General features: G+C 35.7%; 1 protein-coding gene across 2 annotated transcripts in view; it reads left to right on the top strand.

Annotated features, from left to right (window-relative positions):
* Positions 1-22,327, top strand: part of LOC150109501 (ubiquitin-conjugating enzyme E2-24 kDa-like) — a 72,552-nt gene that overhangs the window by 35,415 nt on the left and 14,810 nt on the right. For both annotated transcript variants that reach the window (XM_090413344.1, XM_090413335.1), the window contains exons 4-5: positions 2,229-2,361; positions 16,459-16,606. In XM_090413344.1, the coding sequence (XP_090269470.1) occupies positions 2,229-2,361; positions 16,459-16,606 (281 nt within the window). The remainder of the gene's footprint in view (positions 1-2,228; positions 2,362-16,458; positions 16,607-22,327) is intronic.

Below are 22,327 nucleotides of genomic sequence, written 5' to 3'. Positions count from 1 at the left end.
AAGACCATAAGACAAAGAAAGCATAACTGGAAAAGACATGTATTAAGAGGAGACAGCTAATAGTTCTCTTAGTAAGAATGATAGAAGGGAAAATTGAAGGAAAGCGACCAAGAGGAACGAGACAACTAATGATGCTTGATGATATAATGGGCATGAGAGGATATCAAGAAATGAAGGAGGAAGCAAGAAACAGGAAATTGGAGGAAGAGAATTTGCTGAGATATGCCATTGGACACAATGCCAGAACACTAATTATGATGATGACATATTCTGCATTGTATTGTTGTACTGCCATGTTGTGAAACTGTAAGAATAGTGTTGAGCATTGAAAAAATCTTACTACCTGAATTCTCAGAAAATAAGCGGGGGCGGGTAACCAAACAATATGACTCATCTTTGATGATGAGTTACATTGTTTGATTATCTCCCTTGCAAATTATCGGTACAGTTGTGATAGCATGCACTAAGGAATACATGAGCAATCGCATGACCTGAATATATGTAATTGCTTCTCAAATGGAGAGAGTAGAGCACACAGCAAATAGGAAGAGCACGGATGAGGTACAGCAGCTGTGGAGGGAGATAGGAGTGCGGAAAAAATAAAGTAGCCAAGCCTAGACCTGAAAATTGACTCGAGGCAGTTTTTGGGTGAATGGCTATGAAGTCCATGAAAATAAAAGCCACACACACAATGAATAAGGGAGTGAGCCTAACTACAAGGTGTAGAACTTAAGTAAAACTGGGTGAGTAGGAAGGAAAAAATGGTGAAATGGTACATAAGACTCCAACGTGCCGAATCTTCTTGGAAATAGGAGTTGTGCTAATAATATTTCAAAGAACCCATGAAAATTGATGAACTGTGGAGAACAGTGTGTGAAGTCTTAACAGAAGACAAACTTCCTTGTGTTTGAAAGTAACAATGCCAGCTCAGCTATAATTGAGGCCTTTCTAGAGACTGTTTATACATGAATTACACTTACTCCCACTGAAAAGACAAACTCTTTCTCCCTGTGATTACACTAAATTGTAATTTAGTAAGATCACTTGATGTGCCCTGTGCATTAAGTGAGGTAAGCTAATGTGCTTTTATATTAAGAAGAAAGGAAACAATGGGATATTGGCATACAAAAACATTAAACTTGAATGCTTGAACTTTAATGAATAATGAAAAGCTCACATAGTGAAGTGTGGATTGTGTTGAATGATCAAATATGTTTGTGTTGTGAGCTCATTTGTAAGGATTTAACCCTGAGTTATCAAAGGCAATAGGTTGTGCAAGTGTTTAATGGTCTCTCTAAGATTTAATTACTGGTCAAGTATTCAAATGCTAAATTTTATTGCTAATTAGTTAGCTGATCTCGTATATGGAGGTAGTAGGGTTTTTCATCCCGCATGCAAACAAATCTGCCTTCAGAATACACACAATTTATAGCCAAAAATACTAGTGGTGGTGGATAGCAGATGGTGTTGGTGTAGATGATGGTAATGGCAGTTCAGTGTAGTTGGTGGATTACATGGTGGACTTAGAGAGTTGCAGAGTTGGTGCCCTCCCCTCAGTGAGTCTTTGGACTCCTTGGAGGTGTCACAAATAATAATGCATGTCAAGTAAACCTAATATATGTGTGATAAGCTATTTGAAACATATATTGTAGTGTTAATTTTTTTTATATTAAATTTATATTTTTTATTGTTTTTGTATCATTTCTCAAATCTGAACAGTCACTTCACTATTTGCTACTTCAGGAGATAAATCTGTTTCCACACCTAGTTCACACTGAGTTTGACTCCCCTGGGTTCACAAAGATCTTTTGATGTGGTAGCTGTGGAAAACTGCATGGCATCTGTCCACACTCTGGATATGATTTCATGTGACTGACCTGTTCCTTTAGATGGAAAAATCCCTCCAAGGGAAGGTTTTGCAGCATGGAGAAGGTACTATGAACAGTACTGTGGTCTCTTGTGATTATTACCAAGTCTCAGTGTGCAGGTGGCATCTGTCATATCCAAGAATTTAAGAAAATGTCAAGTACATAATAGATGACTATATTGAATGCACTAATTTTTTTTTTTTTTTTGTATTAAAATGAAACACTTGCCCCTGGTGTGTGTGTTGTGTGTGCACATGCGCATAAATTGTATGGTCCTAAATTTCAACAAAATTAGTTATTTTGACCACTGGTTTTAGATATTTGCTAGACTAATCATTCTTGTATATGTACAACTTTTAGTGCTGGACCCAAAGGTGATAATCTATATGAATGGGTATCAACTATCTTAGGACCCCCAGGTTCGGTATATGAAGGTGGAGTGTTCTTCCTGGATATACATTTTTCTCCTGAATATCCATTCAAGCCCCCAAAGGTATTATTTTAATTTGCGACTGATATTTATTTTTTTTGAGTACATGTCATAGTTTGTCTTTAACCGATTTTGATTTATATATAAAAGTTCTGCATTTATGTACGTTTTGACAATAATTGATTTTTATATAAACCAAGATTTATAAGCTGTGGTGATGCATTCTTTCATTGTGTGCCCTGTGCATCCCTTGAGTGTACATGTCAGGAGTAATGAAAATTCTGTGCATGCGTGTGTGTGTGTGTGTGTGGTTTTTGTTAATATCAGTTTTTTCATTTTTGAAAAATATAATTTGAAAGTTGTACTGCTGATATTTAACTGGCATAACTGCCAACATTATATTTTGAACTGTTAAAAATTACCTACAATCACCAGCAATTGAATTTCTTCTTTCTTGTCAGTAGAGTCCACTGTAAGTAGTTCATTTGGACTCTGTAAGCATAGTTTCCTCAAGGAAGATGTGCATGGCCATGGCCTGTGTGATGACTGTAGTATTCTCATTATCATCTTAACAGAATTGATGAAATGAGATGACGGACATCATCAGTGTAAGAAGCATTAATGGGAAAGTGGAACTTGCAAAGTTAGTTGACATGATTGGTGTTACTGAGACTATGAAGACAATTACAGAGAAGATTCGAGAACGTTCTCAATAATAAGTATAAAATGATTATTCAGGCAGTAGAAATCAGAAAAGGAAGAAGTAGCTATAGTACTTCTTTCTTGTCTTTCGTATACTGTATATTCATCATTTATACAGAATGGGAGAAGAAAGAATAGCAGAACAAGTTTTGAAGCAGGAATGACAAAAATAAATAAATAAGATTCAGAGGAAGACCAGAATAGAATGATGTAGTTATAACTACTTTACAAAATAAAAATGCAACAGTTGATGAAATCATCATTTTCAAATTCCTGACATGTACACTCAAGGAATGAGCAGGATATTATGATAGTACTACATGAAAAACTTACATCATTAATAACTTCCTATCAACAATTTTCCTCCAAATCAATCTGTTATTTGTTAAGACTCCAACTTATCAGATCTTATATTTCTGTCTTCTAAAGCACTTTTTACTGTATAAATCCACCTATATCTTGGTCTTCCTCTGGGTCTTTATCCTGCCAACCTGGCAGAGAACACTTGTTTTGCTAATCTTTCCTCTCCCATTTTGTTAAGTGTCATACCACTTAAGATTAACTCTGCTAACAATGTCAAGTTCTTTCCTAATATCCTCGTTTTTAATATGATATTGCCATTGATGCCATCTGTTCCTGCCCCTAATCTTTTTTAGGACTCATATTTGTGGTATCTAGTCTTTGGTCAGGTGTTTTTATTTCTAACCCAGCTCACAGATCCATAAGTTAAAATTGGTTTGAACACTGTCTTGTATACAGCTAATTTAGTGTTTTGAACTGATTTCTCTCTTATTCCATATAAATTTATTCAGTTGATTTCCTACCATACTAGCTTTGTTGATTCTGTTGTCTATCCCATATTTAATTTACCATCTTCACTAAAAATCGTGACTTCTTGTCACGATTTTTAATTCATTCAGACTTCTTGCACTCACAACATCCAATGGCATTCCATTCCAATCATGCACCACCCTATGAGAGAATAATCTAGCCCTCATTCCCTTCTTAGCAGCATTCATTCTCAGCTAGATCTGTGCACAATAGTCTAAGTGAGGTTTTATCAAGGCTTTGTAAAGAGACAAAATGACATCTTTACATGTGAGTATTCGTTTCAGCATTGCAATTATCTTTTGAGTTGTACTTGCAGTCTTTGCTATCCACACTAATATTCTATAATCCAAACCCATATTCTCCAATTTATGGAGAAACAGTCTACCATGCTGTATTCTGTCAAAAGCCTTAGCAAAATCTAAAAGTATCATGGTGTATCCATTCCAATTGTCTAGTTCAGTGGTAACATTGTTATAGAATGTGAACAAGTTGCTAAAACGTGACCTTCCCTTAGTAAACCCAAGTTGCTCATTGCAAAGTAGAGATTCGCTGTTAACCCATTTCTGAATGGTAGCCCTAACCAATTTTTCCAAAAAATCTTCACCACCACTCTTGAGATACTAATTGGTCGAGTTGGATACATCGGTCTTTGCACCACCCTTGTGCAATGGAATTGCCATACATTCTTTACATTCCTGCAGAATCTTCCCTGTTTTGAGATTCATATTAAACAGCCTGGTCAAAGGAATAGCCAGTTCAGCTGAACTCTCTTTTAGCACGTGCTGATATCCCGTCAGTCCCTATTGCTGAATTCTTATTCAGTTTGGGCAACAGCTCTAATATCTTATCCTCATACACCTGAACTTCTTCATCTGGCAAAGAGGGAGCAGTGAAATCAATGTCACATACACCAGGTTGGTAGCTTTTAACAAAATGGGCACTCATTAGTTGAACAACCTCTTCTGCATCTGTAACCCTCACACCATCTGCATTTAGTAGAGTTATTCTTTCATATTCATTCTTTCTTTTACTTGCAGCATATCGATAAAATTCTTGAAAACTGGCTCTGCATGTCTTCAGCATGCAGAACTGGTTTCTTTTCATACTCTGACTTTGCTTTCCATACAACAGTTGTATATGAAATTGAAATTAATCCAGCACCAAATTTCAATTTGGTGCTGGAGAAAGATGATGAAAATTAGTTGGACAGAAAAGAAAAGTAATGAAGAAATTCTTAATATAGTTCATGAAGAGCGGTCATTAATGAAACACATCAATAAGAGAAGAAAAAGCCTAATTGGACACCATTTGAGGCATGGGGGGGCTGATTACAGAAATAATGGAGGGGACTGTAGAAGGAAAGAGGCCACGAGGCAGACCAAGAATTTCATATATAAATAACATAATGATGCTAACTGTCACTAAGAGTTATGAAGAGATAAAAAGGAAGTCACAAGGCAGGATGTTGTGATGTGCTGCTATATTTACCAATTTTCGGATTGATGCACCAAAGAAGAAGAGACAACAGTTGTCTATTCTAACCTGCTGGTTATAATTTTCATAATGAACATCAGCCTTATGCACACGGTATTCCTTCCACATAATCCTTTTCTTACAAATCTCTTCCTTAATAAAATTACACATCCATTTCACTCCTACTCTATTTATTCTTTGAAGTCTTGGGACACACTCTGATATCGCATCGTTTAAATATTGTTTAAATGCTTTCCATGCACTATCCATATTCTCCCCTTCCATCAGCCAATCTCATTCCACTGAACTTAGTATACTCAGTTGGTCATAATTTCCTGCTTTTTTAGTTCAGCATGTAACCTTTTCTGAATGGAAAATTCATAAACTTAGTCATTTCTCAAGTGAGTACTGCATGATCACTGTCACCAACTAGAGGCAGAATAGTTACATTTTTAACTGAAACATCCTCTGACACTATAATCAAATCTAACGCATTTTTATCTCGAGTTCCTTCTGTCACATGCTGCTTGAGGAAGTTGTCCCGCAACAGCTCAATAAATGCATTTTCATTCTCATGAGATTCTACTACTACCCAATCAATATTTGGATAATTAAAGTCTCCCATTATGATTACTCTTTTCATGCTTATCTTGTCTATTTCATGTTGCATTTCTTCATCACTAGCAACCGATCCACCAGGTCTGTAATCTAAGAAAATCAACTATGTAATTGAATTTCTTAGATTCCACCTCACACCAGATGGCTTCAAATTTACTGCCACATGAAATACTGTTAGTAGTAGTAGTAGTACTACAATCATAGGTCTCAACTCTAACTGGATTGAAATCATCCGATACCATTAGCAGCATACCTCCCTCCTCCCTATCCTTCCTAAAAAATACTGTGCCCTTTACATTCGATACCAGTTAGTATGTCTGATTCTGATAGCCAGGTCTCACTAATGTGTTCAATCTGAGGTCCCAACATATTGACTAAGGCAACAAACTACCTTTTTGTTTCTGATACTCTTGGCATTCATGTATACTCTTGTCTGCATGACACAGTTGGACAACTTGCAGATCTCTATTCTTCTCTAGTGCCTTATAAATGTAGACATCTTTGCGTAAATTTGATGGGGCCGAGCCAGATGAACAAAAAGTTGAAATCGTTCTCTCCTCTTCAAAATTTCCATGACAAAGCCCATTCCCATCATTAACACAGTTATATAACATTGTTGCTCTTACACTCATTCTCCTTTCCTTCCATTATATCAGAACTACGTTAAACACAGTCTCTACAGTCCTCTTATATTAATGTCTTCTTGTGTTGGGGTTCTGTCATCATGTTCTGGATGGTATATAGGTTGCAGATTGGTTCTCTAGATTCTTGGAATTACTAATCCATAAATCTTGTTTAGATTCACAATCACATTCTTACCATTCCTTCCTTTATAATTAGTTTCCCTAACTCTGTGTGTTAGGTTTCATACCAGTTATTAGTTTTTCTAAACTCCTGATACCAACACAACAAGCTGTAGGTCATTCCTCTTATATAAATCTAATCTTCCCTCAAACTCACTCCACACATCCAAAACCTCTCATCCATTCCTTCTACACAGCCTACACATCAAATTGTTTTCCCATCATCGCCCTTCTTAATTCATTTTTATCATATTGAGGTAAAATACTAACGATTTTCACTTTCTCACTCTTCACTCTCTCCTCTTCCAACAACCCTTTCATATCCTCTCTCTTACTGAACTTATCGCTAGTTAAGTCGTTAGTACCTACTACAATTACAGTTTCGTTTACTCTTCTTTTTTTTTTGAATTGTTTCCTTTATATTATAATTTTTGCTTCAGGAAAACTCAAAGTTATAACTCACTCATCAACAGCATGTTTTATTATAGTCACCATACCAAATAACTACCAGTGTCAACCAACGTCACTTTCCTGATTTCTGTTACTTCCTGACTTACCTGTTTTCATGCTTTGTTTCTTATTTTGCTGTTTAATTTTCATTTTCTCCCCATGCTCATTTCTGGTCGAATATCATCTACTTCCACTGCCGTTCCGCATTTGAGGCTTTTGATGGCTTTTTCTACCTCTAGTATGGATGTGTATTCCTGATTGCATGTCTGTTGAGTGTGTTTTACCACTGTTCTGTCACTGCTTGTTTCATTTAGCAATTTTTCAAATTAATTACTCCATACATCAAGGATATCTTTTTTTCCCGTTCTCATGCCACCTTTATCATCCCTAATTCCTTTCCCAGCACTCTTTCCTCCATTTCTTAGATTTTTCAACAGCCCCCAAAATATTTTGACCTTCCTGATATTTATTTTCTGTGTTCTTACCAAGGTTTTCCCATGACTTTTGTTTAGCTAGTTTTTCACAGTGTTTCGCTTTCCTACATATGTGTCTGTATTCTCCAAGAGCACAAGCTGACTTATTTCCCAGGAACTTTTGATATGCTTTCTTCTTTTTCTTCACTGCCTCTTTAACTTCCAATGTCCAACATATAGAGTTCTGATTTTTCTATCCTTAAGACAATCTCACCATTCAGCCTCTGGCTGAATCAATCAATGTTTTCTTCGGTGCTTGCCACTGAATCTCCAAGGTTTGGTTCCTGTTCTCAAACTCGTTTAATTTTTTCTTGAATAATGTTTGTGTATTTTAGTCTATAGTTCATGTCTGAGAGCTACTCAACTGTTATTCACTTTAAAACTTTCTTACATGTTCTTGTTTTCAGTATGAAATTCAGTTTTATCTTGCTCAAGACTAAATGGTGATTATTTCCAGTTTCAAATCCTCTGTACACTTGTGTCCTGCACTAGGGAGAAAACATCACTATCGACAATAACATAGTCAATGAGACTTTTATTCTTTGCCTCTTCTCTCCATGTGAATTTTTGCACATTTCTATGTTGGAACATTGTGTTAGTAATAATCACTCCATGTCCTGAGCAGAAATCCAACAGGTATTTGCCATTATTAGTTTTGTTCTTTTCTCCAAATTTTCCCAAAATATTTTTGTATCTCTGACAATCATTTCCTACTCTCTATTTAGATCTCCAACAAGGACCAACTTTTCCTTTTTCATTTTGTCATTTGCTTTCTCTGAAACCTCAAAAAATTCCTGCATTACCTTTAGTAGAACCTTCTGTGGGACCATAGGTACAAATATCTCATTGTCGTTCTGCATTCTGATATTTGCCCACATCACTCTACTTGATATTGCCTGCCATTCAAGAAGATTAACCTCATATTTAGTGTTGAATACTATAGCTACTCCTTCTCTTTTCCCTGGTTGTTATAGCCTTCACATCATGGTAATAAATGGACTGATCAAATCAGGCTTGACAAGGAAACTGATACTGACTTTGTGTTTGGGCTATCATACCTCTGATTTAAGGGTAAACAGGAAACTGGTCTGTGCGGTTAGCCTAGTGGCTGTGCGCCTTCGCAACCATATGCCTGTGGAAGGAGTGTCCTAGGTTCGATTCTCATCGGAGACGTGAGGAGCTCAAGGATCTTCCTCAGCCATAGCCAAGTTAGCCGGTCTTGGGCAGTAGGGTTTTTTCCCCCAGTTTAGCTGGGGTTTTTTCATCCTGCAAACAGGCAAACCAGCCCCGTGAACATACATGGACTACAGTCATGAATACTTCCATTAGGGATGCAGCAGAGGAGTGGCGTGCCGGCCGCATTATTTCACTGTGACTCCTCATTAGGAGCAGACCCAACCCGTCTGTAACAGATGGAATGGAGAGATAGATAGAGCAGGAAACTGATATTTAAACTACTCTGGATTAGAGAATAGGTGGAAGTTTTTTCCACTTGGTTATACTATAAATTAAAGATACCAAGAAATTATATACTTTGTTTAATCCTTTATCCAGGTGTAAGCAAACAAGTTTGCCCTTGAACTATTTTCAGGACTGGGGCAACTCGTATAACTTCACATTACTTGCTTTAGTATCCCATAATGCAAAGCACTTGGATAAAGGATTAAACCAAGTATATAATTTCTTGGTATCTTTAATTTATTGATATTTAAACATTTCAGGTCTAATATCATTTCCTTCAGTTTCCTTCTTTCTGATGTCTTTTTCTCTTTCTAGTGCATGCAAGTGCATTCTTTTTTATATTTTATATTACAGTTGCTTTTCTGGCTACTTGTTTAATAATTTTTCAGAGTCTTGGTCTAGACGACAGAGGAAATTTGAATGAAAGCAGGATAAGTTGTTTTGATAAATTTGAAGCCGAATGTATGAATATTGACCAGGAGATGTTTTTACCTGTTTAAAGAAAAGTAGAAGAATGATTTGGCCAGTTCAGTGGAGCAATGAAAACACCTATAGAAAAGACAGTGCTGAAACAGAGCATCTGTGAGAAAATAATTAAAGTGAGTGGGTGTTGGGATTATCCTCTTTTATATATTTATTTTTTATGTAAATCCCACCCACAAAAAGTTGTAAACTTATACATTACTAACATGGGTAGGCTTAGAGATAAATAATCTGCAAACCCTATTGTGGAAATCAACCATGGCACTTTCCAAACCAATTGAACTTTATCAAGCCTCCACTAAACAGGATGGTGGATTTTGCACATCGAGCAACGAAGACATCTACCAACTAAAAAAGCATTCACAAATGTTTGTGCCCATGGTGGGATTCAAACCCATAGCCTGCAAGTCAGAGAGAAAGTACAGACACTATCCACTTGGTCATCCAGGCTGGCATTTTTTAGAGTATATTTATTGTTAGGAATTTTACAGAAGAAAAGTAGCATCTTAAGCAGAAGGGGGACACCAAGTTTTTTGGAGGCTTGGGAGACTGTGATGTGATTTTGTCATAAAATGAGACGTGTAAGTCAGCCCAAAAAAAATTGACCTTGACTGGATATTATCCAAAGTAAAGGAAGAGTGAAGTGAGATCCTGCTTATGAGAAATAAGACAGAACTGTGTTTTGATCATACAATTAGTAGTCCTCACTTCACTGGAGAATGGTAAGGAGATCGGTGTTAAGACATTAGTTATTGAAGATCTTGAATCACTTGAGCATGGCAAGGTTTGTTGAATAAGGAAGAAGATTAAAGTATACTGTTATTGTTAATATATAGGAAGAGTGTAAGCAAACGCACAGATTACTGGGTACTCTAAATATTTAGAAAGAAATCTGAAATGAGGAAACCATCCACTACAGCATTCACTGAACAACCATAAAAATTGATGAGAATATAACAGGGATCTATTTGAGTTTTCTAGATCTGGAAAAGGCATATGACAGAGCACAAAGACAGAAGCTACAATGGTATGGTGTTAATGGGATGTTATATCAAATACATAGTGCTATAGTAGTCAGCAGTTAGAATTGAAGGAGATACAGGAAGATGGTTTGTTAAATCTGGTGTGAGATGAGGACACAATAACTCCACTGTTATTTATCACCTATATAGATCATATTTTGAAGGAAAGTTTGGCATTAAGTCTGATATCAGAATTGAATGTGGGTACACACACGCACACTATGTTGACAAAAGTATTTGGACATCTAGTTGTGGTCAAAAAATGCATTTTAATTGCATTTTTAGTACAGAGTGGAACTGACTACCTTTTGTAATGACAGCAGCTATCCTTTAGGGCATACTTTCAACCAATTTCTGATATGTTGTGACAGGAACATTCTTCTATTTCTCATGCAAAGCTACCTCCATTGCTAATGATGGCTTCTGTGATCTGGAGTGAATTTGGCATTCTAATTCGTCCCAAAGATGTTCAATGGGGTTGAGGTCTGGACTCTGAGCCAGTTAGTCCAGCACTTCAATTTTGTTTTCTGGAAACCAGTCTCAGACACAGTGCAGTATAGCATGGAGCATTGTTATGCTGAAACATGCAGTGGTTACCACCGAAGTACTTCCACAGCGTCGGAAGCTTGAAGTTGTCCAGGTAGCCATCGGATGTCATGGTTTGGGCATGTTCACCAATGGAAAAAGATATTAAGAATCCATCATTATATCAAAGCCAAATATTGGAAACTTCCTTTAAAAGTTTCAAAATTGACCTGAGAGTTTCTGTTAAGCTTTTTCTCAAAGTTTCAATTAAGTTTCAAAATTTGGCTTTGAAATAATGATGGACTCTTAATATCTTTTTTGTTTTGATAGCTTTTCATCGTGTTTTTTTAAATACATGATATGATTTCATACACAGCAGGTAGATTATGCTATGACACATTAGTGCTGTGAATGAACAAGCCTTTGTATGCTCTTTTTTAAATTACAATAGCAGTTCCATGTCAGAAAGTTCACATAAGTGAACTCTCAGTCAGTGAACAATTATAATTATCAGAAAAGAAATTATACAAATGAACTGTTAAATGCAAAATATTTTAATCAAAAATCATTGAAAAAAACTTGTTTTAGAAAGTAATCTGATGTACACTGTTTACCCGTATAATTAAATACTGCTGTATTATTTATTAAATTTCTTAATGCTTTCATTGCACTGTAATACCTGGTAAGTCATCCACAAGTAATGATGAAGGCCATCCTCACACATGCATGGTTTTGCAAAATAGTATTTTCCCCATTCACTGAAGTTTTTTTTTTCAGAAAGTGTATCTAATAGTTATAAAAAAAAAAAAAACTTGTATTTTCTGAGGAACCCCCTACAAGTTTTCACAGAACTCTAAGTTTCAGAGGAACACAATTTAAGAAACTTGCTCTTATGATTTCTTTCTGTTCTTTGATGAAAACCAAAAGTTCGAGACAGTTTTCAGGCTAGTGATTATATATGGGCTCCTGACTACAGTTCAATGTCTTAAGTAGTGCCATACCAAGGTAACTCCAATGCAATAGTTATTCTCAGATTAGTTTAAAAATTTGAAGGTTTTTGAAGTCTGAAATATATGACTTGGAAATATTGATGGATTCAAATTAAAGCCTCCTTGTTTTTTTTTTTTTTTCCCCCCTCAACTATTATAAAATTAGCATTTTGTAAATAAAAATTAGCAAATGCCTGAAAAATGTATCTACCTGTTTCAGCATGACGAAAGTGAGACCACCATTAGTCACTCTTCTCACATACTGTAATTTAATAACTTGTATATGGTAAGTTCATTATCTGTTCATTGGGCGTCCACAGATACTGTATGGTCACTCCAATGCTTTGGTGCCCATATATAATCACTAGGCTTCAACTCTCTGAAGATCAGTCACTCCACACACACACATCATCCATCTCATTGACGGTCTACCCCTTTCTCTTTTTCCAGCAACTTTACCTTCTTCTATTACTTTTCTGAGAAGTCCTCCTTCCATCCTTTCAATGTGTCCAAAATATTTTAACTTTATTTTGTTAATATCCTTAAGGAGCCTTAAAGTTCTACTGATCTTTTCTAACACCCATTCATTTGTATGCCTTTCAGTATATAATATCCTCAACATTCTGTAACAACACATCTCAAAAGCAGCTATCCTTTTCTTATCTGACTTCTTTAGGTTCCAGATCTTGCATCCATAAGTGGTTGTTGGAAAAACAACTGCATCCAAAATCCTCAACTTTGTTCCCATGGAGATAGATCCATCCTTATAGATTTTAGACAAGTCTCTGACTGTTGTTTTAGCCATTCCTAAATCTTCTTCTGGACAGCAGTTCTTCACGTTAATAACGGATTCCAAGTACTCAAACTTGCTGACGTCCTCAATTCTTTCTCCATTAAGGTACACTTGTTTCTCAAGACCTTCCCTGTTTGTATTTCCTTTGAGAACCATAATCTTTGTCTTGCTAGAATTGAGTCGAAGTCCTCTGTTATTACTGATCTTGATAATGTTATCAGAGGACTTCAACTCAATTCTAGTTCTTCCTTGTCATTATAGAGGAGTATGGTATCGTCAGCATACCTCAGATTACTGATCGATCTGCCACCTATTCTATTTCCTGTCTTGAGCTCATTCAATACTTTGCATGATGTCCTCAGCATATATACAAAACAAGTGATGAGAAAGTATACATCCTTTCTAACCTGAAGCCAGTCAACCCAATACCTGTACAAGTTGGCTATCAACTTGATAATGTGTTGAGGAAAACCCATACTTTCATGACTTCTCACAGTTTCACATGCTGAACACAGTCAAAAGCTTTAGAGTAGTCTATGAAAAACACAATACCAGAGGGAGTCTAAATTCTTTATATTTTTCTATGATCTGTCTAAGGCAAAGGATCTGATCTCTGGTGCCCTTACACCTTTCCTAAAACCTGCTTGTTCCTCATGCATCTCTGCCTCAACTTTGGCCTCAATCCTATTTAGCATGATCTTCAATAAAATCTTGCTTGCATGAGGTATTCAACTAATAGTTCTTGCAATCCTTCATATCCCCCTTATGTAATGGTATAAAAACCAACTTCTTCCATTCTCTAGGCCAGTGCTTCCCAAACTTCTGGATGTCAGGGCCCCTATTAATCGTAATATAGACATATATTATTATAATATTTATTGTATTTATATTCAATACTAAACATACACAGCGAATATTGTAAAAATTAAATGCAAATATTACATTTTTAGCATCTCACATACACATTTGACGTGACACATTATCTTATATTTTTATATAGATATGATGTTATTGTACATTTGCAGTACAAGCACATGAAATGTAAAATGATCAGTAATAAAGAAAGAATTAAAAACATACAAGAAGTTTAATAACAATTTAATGTGATGGATGTGTTTCAATACTGCTACACCGATATCAGGTGAAATACTTGAAACTGCAATTCTTAGATTTCTGCTTTGAAATGAAACTTATATGAATAAGCATATATTTACTAATATTCCTTAAGCGCCAAAATATGCAGGAAGCAAAATTTGTGGACCTGCACCGATGGGTGCTTTTTTTCCATTAAAATATAAAAAATAACAAAAAAGAAATAATAAAAATTAAATGAGTTTGTTTTCATTATTTCACGCCCCCTTCAACAAAACCTACGGCCCCCAAGGGTTCCACGGCCCACAGTTTGGGAAGTGTTTCAATCTATGAAACACTTATCCCTCCATCCCCTGTGGCCTTAATTAACTTCTGGGATTGCATCTGCACCTGGGGCCTTATTGCTGTTAAGCTGCTTAACTGCTCTTTCAACTTCATGCCTAAGTGGGAGGTTCCAAATCATATTTTTCCTGGTGAGAGGTGTCCTCCAAATTTATTTTATCCACTCTGTTGTACAATTCCTCACAGTACTCTTTCCATCTATTTTTGATTTCCAATTCTTCTGTTAGTAATGCTCCATTCCTGTCAATTCAATTTGGGCTTAAACTTGTGCTTTAGGTCACGAACTAAACAAAACATCCTTTTATAATTGTGCCTCCTCATCTGGAATTCTATCTCTTCACATTTATTAGTATAAACGTTTCCTGTCCTGCTTGATGGCTCTTCTGACTTCTCTATGCAATCTCTTATATTCTTTAGTCCCTGTGTCTCTTTGTTTTACAATCTTCTTTGATTAGTTCCCATGTTGATTCTGATATCCATGGATCTCTTGGTCTTCTTATTGGGCCGAGATACTTCTTGGCTGCATCCTGTATTATCATCTTGACTCTCTCTCTCTCTCTCTCTCCCAAAGCATTTCTGGTGAGTTCTCCTTATTGGTCTCCAAAAATTCATCCAACCGAGTTGATGTTTTTTCTGTAAATCCACTAGGAATTACTCTAACATCCAGTCTAGTGGGATGTGCCTGACTTGGAAGTTTTCGGAGTCTTAGTCTTACTGTGGCTCTTGTTAGCTGATGGTCTGTACCACAATCTGCTCCAGGACAAGTGTGTACATCAGAGATGCTCGTCTTCCACCACTGGAGAGCAAGGTGCCTTGACCTATCAATGTTAGATATCCAAGTATTAGTTCATTGTGGGTTTTTCTGGAAGCAGGTATTGGTAATAACTAATCTGTTAGCATGGGCAAATTCTAAGTCTTTCACCACAGGTGTTACGCCCACTCTGGCCTAACTCTCATATTCTTTGCCACTTTTGCATTTAAGTCCCCTAAGGTGTAAAGTAGGTCTCTCCTTGGTAGGCAGTCTTAGTAGGAAGTTTGTAAGTTTTCATAGAATTCCTCTCTCTTCACCAGGCATATCTGTGTTGGGTGCATAAACTACCATGATTGATATATTGATAGGATGAACTTTAAATCTAATAGAAAGTATCCTATCATTAACAGGGTTATAACCAAGAAAGCTTCTTACCTTGAACTGTCTTCAGTATCACAGCTACCCATGAATTTTTGAGTCACCTCCTGAGTAAACAACTAACTTACCATCCTGTCTTTTGGAATGACTAGATGGAATGGAGAAGGTCACTTCAAAAGACAGGATGGTAAGCTAGTTGTTTACTCAGGAGGTGACTCTAGGATGTCAATATGTCAATTTTATACCTATCCATCTCTTTACAGACAGTCTCAAGAGTACCCATCTGTAGACTTCGAACATTCCATATGATTATGTAAAATTCCCTTCTAAGATTAATCCTATACCTTTTTTGTGTTCCTCATTCACAATATCACTGACTTTTGTTGGAGACTGTAATATACATTTCAAACAGGACCCTCTGCCTGTGCTCTGAATGCAGCTCTGATTATTCATATGAGATGTATTGCAAGGCACAACCATATTAGTATTTTGGGGTAAAGTCACTGCAAGAAAGAAGTAGTAAGGTTGCAGAGGTCCTTTCCATATATCTGGGAAGTTTTGTCCCCCAATTCATCCCACATTGGCTAGTTGGGTTGAGACTTCTGTCTACTAGGTTAGACAGACTTCCACTGCATAAGATGAAATGAAATAGCAAAATAGGAAAGATTAATCCCTCTAATAGCATTGGGGAGAAGGAGCAAGGAGGAAAGAAAAAAGGGGCAGGACAGTCTACATATAATATAGCAGGTGTGTGTTACATGAAGTAAGTCATGGTCCTGAGTTTGCTACATCCATACTTACTAAAGTGAGCTGTTGTGTACTATGGTAAGTTCAACAAAATAAACTCCTCTTAATGAGTATAATTAGTCTTTCTGAATATGTTTCCTATGTGTAGTAGTTTTTAAATAATCAGTGAAATAATTGTTTTTGTAAAAACTTTTTATTTTATTTTTTCTTCCTTCAAAAAAAAAAAGGTGACATTCCGTACTCGTATTTATCATTGTAATATCAACAGTCAAGGTGTCATTTGTTTGGACATACTGAAGGATAACTGGAGTCCTGCTTTGACTATATCTAAAGTTTTGCTATCAATCTGTTCCTTGTTAACAGACTGCAACCCAGGTAATTGATTATTGGATATTTGAATTCTTTTTTTCAAAAGTTATTATTTTTCTGCTTAACACTTGTTATTTACTTAGTATCAATTGATAGTTACTAATACTAATTATTGACGTTATCAATAATACCGATACACGAGCATGTGCTAAAGCAGTATTGTGTATCAGATATATGAATTTTGTCATGATACCAGTGCCCTTGGTTGCATCTTGAATTTCATAAAAACTATTAATTTATAATGCACACAGAAACACAATTACTGAAAAAAAAAGAAAGATGCCTGAACTGTACTTTTGTCTGGAATATGAATATGAAATATTAGCTTCTTGAAATTACTGCAGAATGATTATGGCATCTAATGAAATCACATACAAAGGAAACAGATGTGAAAAATGTGTTGCTTCTATCTTCATGCATTTGGTGCAAGAAAATGAAGGCAATTTTTTTTTTTTTTTTTTTTTTTTTTACATTAACAAAAGTTTGCACTAAGAAATGGGACATTTTTCTGCATTGTTATTTTTGCTGGCAACTCACTGTATTTGCTAATTTAATTTATTTTCGAAAATGAAAAATGCAATTTAAATTGTATGGTTGACAAAAATTTATAAAAGAAGAATACGAGGGTGGTCTGAAAAGTTCTCAGCTTAACAATGAAAAAAATGGATTTATAATTTCAAAATTATTTTTATTTTTCAACATAATCTCCTTTAAGACTAATACCTTTATTCCAGCGATGCTCCAGTGCTATTATCTTGTCCCTGTAGTGGTTCTCAAAATACCCCCCCCCCTCTATAGCTGCAATCACCTCTTGATTTGAAGAAAAACGCTGACCAGCAAGGAAGAGTTTTAGTTTTGGGAAGAGATAGAAGTCAGAGGGAGCCAAATCTGGGGAATAGGGTGGATGTTCCAACAATTCATAGTGCAGATCCCTTAATTTTCCCATTGCCAAAACACCTTTTTGGGCAGGTGCATTGTCCTGATGAAAGATGATTTTTTTTCTTCTGCAAACCAGGTCTTTTCTCATGAATTTTTTCGTCTAGTCTGGTTAAAAGATCGGAATAATATTCCCCAGTTTTACCCTTTTCAAGATAATTAATAAACAAAATGCCTTTTAGCATCCCAAAACACCGATGCCTTGACCTTTCCTGCCTGATGGAAGAACCAACTTTGTCTTCTTTGGTGCTGAACAACCGGCTTTTGTCCACTGTTTTGACTGCTGTTTAGATTCTGGTGTGTAATGGTGAATCCACATCTCATCCATAGTAATAAATCAACGCACAAAATCAGTTTTATTCTAGTTAAAATGTTCCAAGCGCTGTTCAGAGATTTTCATGCGAGTGCATTTTTGAGCAAGCACGGCACCCATCTTGCGCAAAGCTTTTTCATTTGCAATTTTTCATACAAAATATATCCTACACGTTCTTTTGAAATGCCTATAGTCTCCGCAATTTCACACACTTTGACTCGCTGGTCATCCAATACCATGTTGTGTACTTGATCAATGATTTCTGGTGGTGGTGTTACACTTTTTGAACATTCTCCTTCAAGTCTGGTACGGCCACGTTTAAACGTGTCAGCCCATTTCTTAATTGTCGAAAACAAAGAAGAGTGCCCATAAGCATTTATGAACTTCGAATGAATTTTTTTTTTGCCGTTAAGCCTTCTTTTACAAAGAATTTTATAACTACACCATACTCAATTTTATCCATTTCAAGTGATAAAACTTTTCTTCAGACAGCTGTATAAAACAAACTACTTGATGTAATGGCTTTTCCTAAGTTGGTACCCCTGGATGCTTATGACAGATGTACCAACTTAGGAAAAAAAAAAAAAATCTTGCTGATAGTGTTGCCTATGGTCGAGGCCGAGAACTTTTCAGACCACCCTCGTCATGTAATCTAGAAATTTTCTAAAACTACAGTGTCACGTTGCTCTTGTAATAATAGTAATGAGAAAAAAATACATAGTTCCTTACTTGGTGCCAAGTAATATTTATTTACCAAATAACACTAACCCTCTTTGGTGAAATACAGTTCTGAACTTTTAAGGGCCTTTTGCTCAACTTAAGTTGTTAATAAGAACAATTATCATAAATATACTTCATCCTAAATTGCAACAGTAATAATAAGTTCCATTTTGTTTTTCACAACCAGTTACTATTGTAATTTTCAATTTCATAAAACTTCTGTTAACTTCTTCAGTACTGAATTACGACATAGTGTAGTCACTATAAACTATGAAAGATGCTTTAAGACGATTTCAGAAAATCTTTAACACATTTGTGCTGGGTGTTGTGTGCATGTGTGTAAATTGCCAATGGGAATTAACTTTAGCATATGTACGCTGCTTCTGTGTTCAGCGGTTGCATTTTCACAATGCAGCATGTTAGTTGCAGCTTTTTTTTTTGATAGAATTTTATTTTAAACATTAGCATTTGTGAATTCTTAATGATATTGAAAATCTCTAATGCAATTCGAACTGATTTCAAGTTTATGTATGCATATACATCTTTGTGTGCTTTCTGCACCCAATGGCTGCATTATAAACAGCCTCATGTGTTAAATGTGTTAAATATTGTTGTCTGCACCATTGTTATGTCATTATTACTTTTGCTAAAATAATTTACCTCTCTACAATAACTACAAGACGTACAAAATTTCCCTGACTCTAATATCTGTATCACTTCTTACGTGTTCATTCTATAAGGAAAGCAAATTCTATATCTCTAGCTGATTCCTAATTTTACTCATGTGCTTACCCTGACTGTTAAAGGTTATTCCTTGCTAAAAGAAACGAATCCTCTAATTTCTTTCTGGGGCCGTCTCCTCTTCAGATATTGACAAATTTTTTTTTTTAAAGCTGCGCCAGCCAATATCTTAGAATAGAGGGGACTCTTATTCGAGTATACTGTCCATACTCTATTATTACACTACAATGATCTTTTCCTTTTACTGACTGGGTAATTATACAACAAAATCTGTACTTTACCATTTCTTGGGGGCATGATCTCCAGGTCCATCTGAACTGTCCTTCTTTGTTTGAATTACCTCTCGATACTTCCATAAGGCTGCGTTTATGTGGTGGGTCACTATGGTCATCAGATTAAGCTATGCTCTGCACCTGGCGTTGTTTCCGCGTCTATTCCTGATCTGTTTCAGGCCATCCTCGTTTCTACTGCCGGTTCATAGGATACATCGCGATATTATCCCGTTGGAACTTTCAGCGAAGGAAGCATATGCCGACATCTCACACTTTAATACCGGCAGAAATTCAGACATCGAAGGGAAAAACACACCATCCGATATCTTGCTATCGCCAAGAAACACCATCAGGAACTTCCGGTCCACAGGAGAAGTCGAATCATCCAGCAAAATAGGTGAAAAAAAGCCCTGAGAAAGGGGTGCAAACCCTTTTTATTCTCCCTTCACTTCCCCCCCCCCTTTTTTTTAGCACCCTGTTACTAGCTGCGATAGCGCCCTCTTACTTTCTGCAATCTTTTCCTGTCCGCGGGGATTTCAGCACATCGCGAGATCTCTAGCAGCATCTTCCGGGAAACGAATGTGCATCGTTTTCCGAGATTGCCAATACCTCAGGCCTGCCCGTGACCTTTGGACTATTGTTTACATCTAATTATGCATTCATATAATACTAATTTATACACAAAGTTCTTTACATGGTATTACAATTCTACTAAAAGGAGATAATTCTATTTCTATTTACAGTTAGTACTTTATTTCTTCTGCTCGAGTACAGGTTTTTTTCTCTCAGCTGATTTTTCTGACTTGTTAAATCCTAAATGAATTGTTTCCTTTTAAAAGTTCTTCATTCAGAATGTAACGCATGTATTTTCTGCAGCTGAAAATTTGAAAGAGGATGTTAGAACAAATGCATTTAGACATTATTTGGCACTACAATAAAACCTTCTGATATGCATGTGTATAGTGTTTGTGAGAAGGTGTGTACAAGGTGTGTTTTTCATTATCATAAGTTCTTCCAGTTGTGTCTAGTTAGAAATTGTTGCTAAATATAGTATATGGACTATAAATGTTTCTGTACTGCATTTAGTGATACAATAAACTGCTTGTTTTTCTTGCTTCTGCAATTGTCTGTTAGGGATGAAATATTTCCAGTTTTCTAAAAGAACAGTTGTAGTTAGTTTTGTATTCATTTATTCAGTCTATTCAATGTAATCATGAATTCATCTATTCCTGAATAAAAATGAATCCTGCATATTATAAGAAGTAGCATCCATTGATCTCCAGCTAAATAGTACAATATGTGAGATAGCTATTATTGATAAAGACAGAAGAGCTGCTGACAAAAAAAAATGAACATAAGATGTATTTTCTGCAGCTGAAAATTTGAAAGAGGATGTTAGAACAAATGCATTTAGACATTATTTGGCACTACAATAAAACCTTCTGATATGCATGTGTATAGTGTTTGTGAGAAGGTGTGTACAAGGTGTGTTTTTCATTATCATAAGTTCTTCCAGTTGTGTCTAGTTAGAAATTGTTGCTAAATATAGTATATGGACTATAAATGTTTCTGTACTGCATTTAGTGATACAATAAACTGCTTGTTTTTCTTGCTTCTGCAATTGTCTGTTAGGGATGAAATATTTCCAGTTTTCTAAAAGAACAGTTGTAGTTAGTTTTGTATTCATTTATTCAGTCTATTCAATGTAATCATGAATTCATCTATTCCTGAATAAAAATGAATCCTGCATATTATAAGAAGTAGCATCCATTGATCTCCAGCTAAATAGTACAGTATGTGAGATAGCTATTATTGATAAAGACAGAAGAGCTGCTGACAAAAAAAAATGAACATAAGATTCACAAAAGGGTGAATAATTCCGATGATTATTGGAAATTATTTATGTATATGTTACTTTGCAAAAAAGCGTATACTGATCATCAGTGAATAAAAGAAAATTGAAATATAAATAAAACAGAAATAAATATGCAACAAGCACAACAAATTTTACATATTTTAAAAAATTATGATTTGCTGCTCCATCAATCCATACATATTCCTGCCATGCCAAAATTAATCATCTGATTGCTGGATTAGTCCCTCCCTCCCTATAGTTATTTGCTGAGCCACCAAATGTAGACAGTCACTGTTTATTGGTTGGTTACTTATATTTTGTGAATAAACCTTTCACACTCATAAGTTTTTTAATTCTGTCATCATTATGTTTAGACTTTATATGATTACATGTTATTCATTCCACCCAGCAACTTATAGGACACATGCATAATATTGCAAATGTTAATTATTAATAATTTGTTTCCAGTAATGAAAATATTTCTATTCACCTATTTACACCTTTTAGTAATAAAAACATTCCAACTAGATATGGCATTCTCTTTAATTATTCTTTTCTAATGTATCCTAAAACAAACACATTAGTTTCTTCTCCCTCTCTGCACACAGATTTAGTTACACTCGCAGAACTGTCACGATATTTAGCATGTCTGCTGATACATAAGGGACAAAATTGTTCCAGGGCACAGTGTTTCACTCACCCTGACGGTGACATGGTTAGGATGCAGAGAGAGAGTATGCCAATCACCATGATGTTAAAGAGACAAATTTTATTTATTTGCTTGATTACATTTCAGCAAAACTCTGAGATCATAATTGGCACATAATGAAACCTTTACTGCCAAATATTTATTGTCAAAATATAAGTATGGAAACTGCAAATGTGAGAAA

The sequence above is a fragment of the Typopeltis vanoorti genome, chromosome 2, assembly GCF_054136105.1.
Source record: "Typopeltis vanoorti isolate ZY-2024b chromosome 2, IOZ_Tvanoo_1.0, whole genome shotgun sequence".
In the NCBI taxonomy this organism is placed as follows: Eukaryota; Metazoa; Arthropoda; class Arachnida; order Uropygi; family Thelyphonidae; genus Typopeltis; species Typopeltis vanoorti.
Note: the sequence above shows the minus strand (reverse complement) of the source record. Positions and strands in the feature narration are given on the sequence as shown.